The sequence below is a fragment of the Trichechus manatus genome, unplaced genomic scaffold, assembly GCF_000243295.1.
Source record: "Trichechus manatus latirostris isolate Lorelei unplaced genomic scaffold, TriManLat1.0 scaffold00050, whole genome shotgun sequence".
NCBI lineage: Eukaryota > Metazoa > Chordata > Mammalia > Sirenia > Trichechidae > Trichechus > Trichechus manatus.
Genome location: NW_004443986.1, coordinates 3058048 through 3067293, shown reverse-complemented (window position 1 = coordinate 3067293; position 9246 = coordinate 3058048). Strand labels below are relative to the sequence as shown.

General features: G+C 36.8%; 1 protein-coding gene across 1 annotated transcript in view; it reads right to left on the bottom strand.

Moving 5' to 3' along the window:
- BZW2 (basic leucine zipper and W2 domains 2) overlaps positions 1 to 9246 on the bottom strand; it is a 78146-nt gene that overhangs the window by 21707 nt on the left and 47193 nt on the right. The window contains exons 6-7 of the mRNA XM_004377421.1: positions 6312 to 6447; positions 1706 to 1815 (exon numbers count right to left, since the gene is read on the bottom strand). Coding sequence (XP_004377478.1) covers positions 1706 to 1815; positions 6312 to 6447 — 246 coding nt within the window. The remainder of the gene's footprint in view (positions 1 to 1705; positions 1816 to 6311; positions 6448 to 9246) is intronic.

Here is a 9246-nt window from a genome sequence, read left to right as displayed (position 1 = left end):
TTGAGAATTTAGAGGGTTAATATGTTGTGGGGTTGTTAACCAATGTCATAAAACAATATGTGTACTACTGTTTCACGAGAAACTATTTGTTCTGTAAGCCTTCACCTGAAGTACAATAAAATATTAAAAAAAAAAATGTCAGAACAGAGTTGGTGGGAGCAGATATCAAATATACATTCATGTTACAACAAACATTTTATACCAGATTGAAATTTTGCAACTGATATTTGTGCTATTACTCAAGGGATCTTCCAACTTGAGAGGCAGAGAACTAATTTTATTTCACTGAGTTTCTTCTGTGAATCAAGATGTGCTGAGCACTTTCCTCATAATAACCAGGTAGAGTAGAAATTTTTCTAGATGATAAACTAAGTCTCAACAAGGTTAAGCAGCGAGTTATGTAGCCAGAAATAGTTAAGGCTCCAAAGCCAGTGTTTATTCTGCTACTCCATGCTGGTACTCAACATTCTGTTTAGTAAGAGTGTGACTGCAAATTTTGATCTGAAGTTATGTTTAGAGCAATATGTTATCCAACATGTTGTTGTCGTTGTATGCCATTGAGGCAATTCCAACTCACTTATAGAAACCCTATAGGACAGAGCAGAACTGCCCCATAGGGTTCTCTAGGCTGTAATCTTTACAGGAGCAGATCGTCAGGTCTTTTCTCCTGCCAAGCCACTGGTGTGTTCGAACCACTGACCTTTCAGTTAACAGCCGAGTGCTTAACCATTGTGCCATCAGGGCTCCTTAACCAACATATTACTTGAGGTTTATTAGTGAACTATATCCAAAGTTCTTATGGATGGTATAGAATATATTTGAAAATTATTATTAAGTTAAACTGAGGCAGAGTCAGGCTAAATCATCATGCCATTCTCTGACTTGGTACGTGGTTTACGTTTGTTACAAAAGCCCTACCCTGTTAAAAGCCTCCATTGTCTCTCCCCTAGATCCTAGATTCTAGTCTCCTTTTTCTGCCATCGCTCCATTGTCTATTCCCAATGCAACAGCCAGAGCAATCCTGTTAAAACCCAACGTCACATCATGCACACTCTGCAAAGAATCCTTCAAAAGCTTCCCATATCACCCAGAGTAAAAGTCACAGTCCCTCAGTGATATGGCTCTGGTACCTCGCTGAACTGATCTACTACACCTTCCCTTTTACCCACACTCCTCTTACTATCCCCACACTGCCATGCATGATCCTACCTCAAAGCCTGTGCATTTGCTGTTCCTTTGCCTGGAACATGCTTCCTCTAGATATCTACATGGCTCACTTCTTCACCTCCTACAAGTCTTTACACAAATATCACCTTATCAGAGAGGCCTTTCCTGACCACTGAAAATTGCATCCCACGCTGACATTCTCAGCTCTTCCCTACTTCATTTTTACTCTACAGTACTTTCCCCTTTTATTACACTATGTATTTTATTTGCTTATTTAGTTTATTGCCTGTTCCCCAGCAGTAGACATAGTCTCACATTTCCTGTAATTCTTTAACTTTATCACTGCCATTAATTTACACATCAAATATTAAAATAGAGTTAGTTTCTATCTGCTATCTGCCAATTACATAGAAATAAAAGGAATGTTCATCTAATCCAACACAGACCTCGGTATTTTGGTCATGTGTCATATAGCAGGTATTGCCAAAGCCACGACAGAAGCACCAAGCACACAATCCTTTGGCCAGGCAACACTTACAAGCAGCCTTTTGTCTATGTTGGCTTTTCTCAAAGAAGAGGTAACAGAGTTGGCATCTTTTTCTGCCATCCATGCTTTAAAAAGCTTGACAGCAAAGGAGGCTGCAATGCCTGTTTGAAATAAAAAAAAGAGAGTTTCATTCCTTTGACAAGAAAAAACATATGTGATGATATGTAAGACAACATTTTCTACTAGGTTTCCTGAAACAGGTAAATAGTTAAAAGATTTAACTTAGTACAAAGAAAGAATGGCTAGTCCTCTAGGCAGAGTTCAATTGTTTTCATTATTCAAAAGAGAAATTTTCATTAAAAATTAAAATATTTTTCAAAATTGGACTCCTGCTTATTCAAACCTGGCATAATTGTAAACATTTCTGTTTATTTGTTTGCTTGTTTTTTTACTTGGGTCAAAAAACATATTCAAAGCCCAGTCTTTTCCAGTATTTCACTTTGTAGTACACCAATAGCTTAAGTTTATAATACAGATCCTGAGGCCCTACAAAACTGAAATGTCAACATATGTCCACCAATTTGCTGATAAATGATTCTGGTACAAGAACAATAACAGTGACAGATATAGTTATAGATGAACAAGCATCATTTACTTTACAGTTTTACTTTTTGTAAAAAAGCATTTAAAAAATTCTTGAATTCAGCCATAAGAATACCAAGACTATTTCAAGTTTAACTCTTTTCTGGATATTTTTTTTAAGAGGTTATTAAAGTTCCTGTATTAGTCAAGAAACTATTTGATCATGTATCCATATTTACATTGAGTTATTTCCAAATGCAAAACTAGTAGATGGTTCTTCTGCGAATGCTCCACATTTCTACATTAATGTTGCATTTATTTAATGAAAGTTAAGGTGTAGTTGAAATATTAAACTAATTTTTCTGAATTGAAGGCTTCGCTGTTGCTGGTGGCCTACCAAAATACCAGTTATTGTCAAGTCAATTCCAACTCATGGCGACACCATGTGTGCAGAGTAGAACTGTGCTGCACAGGGTTTTCAAGGCTGTGAGCTTTCGGAAGTGGTTTGCCAGGCCTGTCTTTCTAGGCACCTCTGGGTGGGTTCAAATCAATAACCTTTCAATTAGTAGCAGAACGCTTAATTGTTTATTCTCTATTTCACTTTCCTCCTCCTTGGTGGCACGGTGGTTAAGAGCTATGGCTGCTAACCAAAAGGTCGGCAGTTCGAATCCACCAGCCGCTCTTTGGAAACCCTATGGGGCAGTTCTACTCTGTCCTATAGGATTGCTATGACTCAGAATTGACTTGATGGCAATGGGTAAGAGGATTCTTGTTTTATTTAGCCAGGTAACTGATTAATCTAAGTAAATCCTGGTATCCCCTCCTTCTCAGTGACCTCAGATTAGGTGCGTCTGCCCATGGCAATCCCCTGGCAACTGGTACTGGGCCACAGCTGGTCATGTGGCCTATGTTAGCCAATCAGCAGAAGGAAAGATAAATATTTGATGTTGAGGAGAAGTGCTCTCCTGCTGAACTCAAACAGGTAAGCATATGCCATAACTGTACCAGCAGACATCTTATAATGACTATGAGAACCATCCTTGGGATGAAATTGATGCAATGAATGGTAATGGGGAAAAACATGAGTCCTAAATGACATTGTTGCTTACCTGTGTATGGATTGAACTGTGTCCCCCAAAAAATACGTGCTGTAAATCCTAACCTCTATGCCTGTAGTTGGAGCTCTGGTGGTGCAGTGGTTACAATCTCAGCTGCTAACCAAAAGGTCAGCAGTTTGAATCCACCAGCTGCTCCTTGGAAGCCCTACGGGGGGCAGTTTGACTCTATCCTATAGGGTCACTATGATTCGGAATCAACTGGAAGGCAATGGGTTTGGTTTTTTGGTCTATGCCCGTGGTTAGCGAGTCCTGGTGGTGCAGTGGTTAAAGTGCTAGGCTGCTAACCAAAAGGTCAGCGGTTTGAATGCACTAGCTGCTCCACAGGAGAAAGATGTGGCAGTGTGACTCTGTAAAGATTTACAGCCTAGGAAACCCCATGGGGCAGTTCTGCTCTGTCCTATAGGTTCGCTATGAGGTGGAATCAACCAGACAGCAGTGGGTTTGGCTTTGATTTTGATGCCTGTGGTTATAATTCCATTTGGGAATGCGTTATCTTATTATGTTAATGAGACAGGATTAATGTTGGGCGTATAATTTTATATTTTGAGATATAAAAGAGATTAAACACAAGCTAGTAAGCAGAGATGGGGGAAGAAACATGAAGATCGCCCAGGAGCAGAAGCTCAGAAGAGACAAGGACCTTCCTTCAGAGTCGATAGAGAGAGAAAGCCTTCCCTTAGAGCTGGCACCTGAATTTAAACTTCTAGCTTCCTAAACTGTGAGAAAATAATTTGTTTGTTAAAGTCACCCACTTGTGGTATTTCTGTTATAGCAGCACTAGATAACTAAGATATCCTGAAACCTGATCTACTTTGACGTTTATTGTTATGTAAGCCAATTTGAGTCAGGTCTTTCAGTTACTTGCAGGTAAAAATATTTAACTGATGCATAATTTATATAGGTACCAACTTTGCCTGATTTTCTTCACTTGAATAGCAGAGGAATTGGGTAAAAAAAAATATGGCTACAACAACAAACATACGTTATAAGCATGAGAATTTTATGTTATCGACTTTTTAACATGGATTTAAAAAAGTATCATTAGTTCAGAAAATCAATGTAAATTTACATTTATCTGTAAAATCAAATGTGGCATATCAATTAAAACAAACTAAATGTAATTAGACCTGAAACCATAATGAACCTAATTTAAAAATGATTTGGGATCAAAATTATTGCCATCAGGAACTAGGAATGCAGAAAGTAGTTAAACTTAATTAAAATTAAAGTAACAGAAGGCTCAATTCTGTCTTGTAAAAAAAGAGAAATAAAATATGCTTGAAACTAGGAGGCCAAAATCTAGATTTAAACCTATCACCTTTCATTAAAACTGATTTTTGGTGGGAGGTTTGGGAAATCTTTCTACTCAGCTACTGAGTGGGAAAATTCCACCCTCCTTGACCATTTGTTGAATTATCTTCTCTCATTTAGGAAATAGGAGTTTAAGCCTCTAGTTTCTAAAGATGGTGGAGGATAATAACAAAAAAAAAAATATTCCAAGGCCACTTCCACAGCAAAGCATATCTTTCTCCTTCCTCTTCCCCTAACATTTTACTATGAAAATTATCAAACATACAGAAAAGTTGAATAAATTGAACAGTAAACACTCATATACTAACCAACGAGATCCTACAACTGTTAACATTTTGCTATGTTTGCCTTATCACATATCTATCCATCTATCCATCTGGTCATTTAAAAATATTTCAAAGGAAGTTATAGACATCACTTGAATTTTTAATATAACTATAAAGGCAATTATTCTCTGTTATGACCGGGATAATCTAATATAGTTTTTGTTTAAAGTTTATATTCTTCCTTGTTTTCCTGAGTGCTAAAATGGCTAATAACATAAATAAAATGTGTGAAGTCACATGAATTCTCTTCAGGCAAACACATTAAAATGTTCTAATATTAACAATGAACTAATAACAATTAGGGAGTCTGAAATGCCATAAATCTGAGCTATTTTAAGCCAAAAACTGTGGAAACTCTAAATAATATCCTTTGACTCTGGATTTGCTTTTTTTTTCTCAGCTACAAGAAAACTATAGCCCCTTTCACTACAGCCATGAATGAGGGTGGGACTCCACATATGTAGGAGGAAAATTTTTTAAGTTCTCAGAAGAAACAGATTTTCTCACAAAAGCTCTTTTAATTTATTTTTAAGGAAAAATAACTCCTTGTTTTGTGCTGCATTATAATTTGAATATCATTATCCTCCTACAAGAAAACAGCCCACGTTTATTTTATTCTATAGCTAAATCATTGCATGGATGCATGTCAAACTCTTCATGCCTTAAAATTAAAGCAAGACTCTTTTTGATACAATGGCCATGACTTCTTTCTAAAACTGAGACAATGGGATCAAAATGGTCCGCATCTGAGCAAGTTTCCCCAGTTTCCCCAGGTCTTAGAGGTACCACTTTAGAGAGTGAGTCCCAACCAGGGAAATAAGCACCCACACTGGGGACATTTAAAAATGTGAAGGGGCATTTTTGGTTGTTACAATGAATGAGGAGTACTCTAGGCTGGCATTTAGGGTCTGGGGATAAAAAGGTTAAATGTCCCACAAAGCACAGAACAGTCCTGCACAATAAAGAATTGTCCCCACAAACTATTCTAGTAGCATCTAATTTGAGATAAGTGGTTTGGATCAGATCAAGTTCAGGGCATTGGACCGAGGCATTGAGTCTTCCACCAAAGATTTTAATGTTATTACTCTTTATATGTCTGCACATAGATGTGCATATTTCTTTTTTCTACTTTCCTATGATAAACATGTACACTCGTTTATTATTTGAAGGAATATCTATACACGCATATATACATTCTCTCATTTGGTGAATGGGTTTGTAGCAGGGAACACTAAAAAAAGCTTCCAGTATTTTCCTAGCTATCTATGGTTTTACTTTTCTTGTCACATCTGACAGATAAGGAAACGTGAGCATAAGTACCTTCTTTAACTAAGCTGTCGGTGAACAGACTGGTAAGGATGGTGGCAGGAAGGGTGCCATTGCCCAGCAAGATCCCCGACAGCATTGCCAACTTCGTCTGCTCTGTTTCGGAAAAGGCTTTAAGGAAGAGGAGAAGCTGTGGGTCAAACAAAAGAAACCATGTCTATAAAGCAAAGATCTAAAGTAGGAAAATAACAAACAGAATGTTCTTCCATGGCTTGATAATACACAACTAGTAGGTCACATGCAAAGCATACTTATTATTCACTGAAAACATATAAATATGTTTGATTATAAGTTGGATGCTAACGAAAGTGACCTTATCCAGCATAGTTCCTTCCATCTAAGTTCTCACACTTCTAAGTTCTAATGCTGTTTATACATAACTGTAGATAACATTCATGGGAAAGAAAAGAGACATCTGGAGACGGTGTGCAAAGATTACATAAATAATTTACACTTCACTGTGTACACGAAAAAGGGTAAGTACATATAATAAGAATAATGTTTTCCAAAATATATTGTCTTTCTCGTTTTTTTCACTTCTTGGGGTGACCCACCTGCTACATCTACATATTTGTTTTTGAGAAGACCAGAATTTTTATAGCAAAAAAAAGAAAAAGAAAACCAGGAAAGAGTTGATGTTAAGCTTTTGACATCCAGCATATACTTTTCTGAGTTCTCAGAATACAATAGTCTTCAAAGGAAGACTATTGGGGGGGGGGGGGGGAGGAGAAAAGGTTTTTAAGTTCTTGGTGTTCTCTTTAAAATATTGGGACTCAACCTTGGTATTTCTTGAATCATACAGTTTACCACTAGCTCTGATGATGAGATAATGGAGGATGGGGTAAAAGAAGTTTCCACCAGGGAGAATATGGACCAGAAAGCTTTCTGATTTGAGTTGGAAAAAGCAATTTTGGAGGGATTATAAAAGGGTGCAGATATTGCTTGGATCCTTAGTGCTCCCATCCCCTTGGCCTAAGAGTAGGGGGACTGAAAAAGTAACTCACCCCAGGAAGGTTGAATGAAAGCTAAAAGCAAAGGGAGTTAACACCCCACTTCCCACTTTAAGTTCTAAGAGTAATCAGTCTTTGTAATCAGTGCTTTGACTATACACTACAGCTATTTTCTGTTTCACTAGTTCTTAGGCATGTCTCTGAGATTCCCCAGGGACCACTATCACTATCAGAGCCCTGCAGACTTTTAAACTGCTTTGCACCAATGAAAAGTTATTGGCATCAAAATGGGCTTAAGTGCTTTCATGCTAATGACATGATTCTTCCACTAACTCTGAGGTGGGTAGGGTAATATTAATTTACTATTCTCAATACTTGAAGGATTATTATGTTACAGAGAGGTTATGTGACTCTCCAAATATTTACATTATGAGTAAGTGGTAGAAGTGGAACCAAATCAGTTCCCCTTGACTTCTGATTTATGCCTATTAATGCCTCAATGAATTAAAATTGAAGTTGCTGTCAAATCCCAGGGAATGAGGAAATGAAAACATCAAAGGTTAAAGCTCTAATGAGCACTAGAGTGAAAGAACTAACAAAAGTGTAGATATTTCATATCAATCTGGCCCTTTTCCCCGATTATAAAGATGAAAATGGATTCAAGTGAACACAAAATAGCCTCTGAAGTAAAATTTTAGCACTATTGTTTAAAGCACATATTCATTAATAAACATACTTAATCATAACAAAATGGGACAAAAGTGGTATCATTATTTTAAAATTAATCTTTGCATTGCTTGATTGCATTGATTAACATGGCATCAGATGCTGCATGGACTGCCGCAAAGCTTGCCTAAAAAGAAGGAATACTGTGAAAAACAAATCATTCTTGAAAGCACATTCACCACATGAATGAAATAGTTAAGGAAGTTCAAGGTTCACATGAGCTGAGAAAAGTGAAAACACTTATGATAGTATTAGGTAAAATGATAAGATGTGTAATTTTTTCAAACTCTTTGCATAATTTTTCTCATCATATCTGTTCCTTTATTTAATCAAGCACTTATTTTCAGAGCACCTAGCAGTATAGTGGACTATTTTTTCCTGTTTAATTTTTTTTTATATTAAAAAAGTGATACATGCTTATAGAACAAAATCAAACTGCACAATACTTTGCTGAGTGGCCCAGGTGCTCTTCTGAATACTATGTGTATTTATATCTATAACAACCTGGATCCCCATTTCACAGAAAAGAAAACAGAGGCACAAAGAAATTAAGTAAATTGCCCAAGGTCAAACTACTACCAAATGGTTGCTCTAAATCTTGTTTTTTCACTTAACAATTTATCGTGGACATTTTCCAAAATCAATTCATATAGCTATGCCTCATTCTTCAAAAGATTGTATAGCACTCCACTGTATGGATAGACCATAATTTAACCAATCTCCCAGCAATGAACATTTAGGTTATTGCTCAATACTGTGATGAACATCTTTATATATAAAGCTTTATATACCCATGCTGATAGACTCTTACAAATGGAAGAGCTGGATCATGGAGAATGTGAATTAAAAAAAAATTGATTTTACTGTTGAATTGTTCTTCAATATTATACACAGTATCACTTTGGACAAGGGGAAGGGAGCAAGTAAGCGGCAAAGAAGTAGGTGTTATGGTCTCTTTCTCCTGAAGTTTATAATGCACAGAAATCTAAACAAATCTGTAACAAGTTATGTAGTGAGTGTTACATATAAATATAGAGGAGTTACAAATTAGAAGAAGGAACATGTTGGATTAATGCAAAGAGGGAACACACACCTGTTAACTGAAAGGTTGGAGGTTCAAGTCCACCCAAAGGCAGCTCGGAAAAAAGGCCTGGTGATCTGAAAAATCAGCCCTGAAAATTAGCATGGTTCTACTGTGATGGGCTCTCCATGAGTTAGAGTCAACTAGATAGAATTGGGTAGTTTTTATAAGG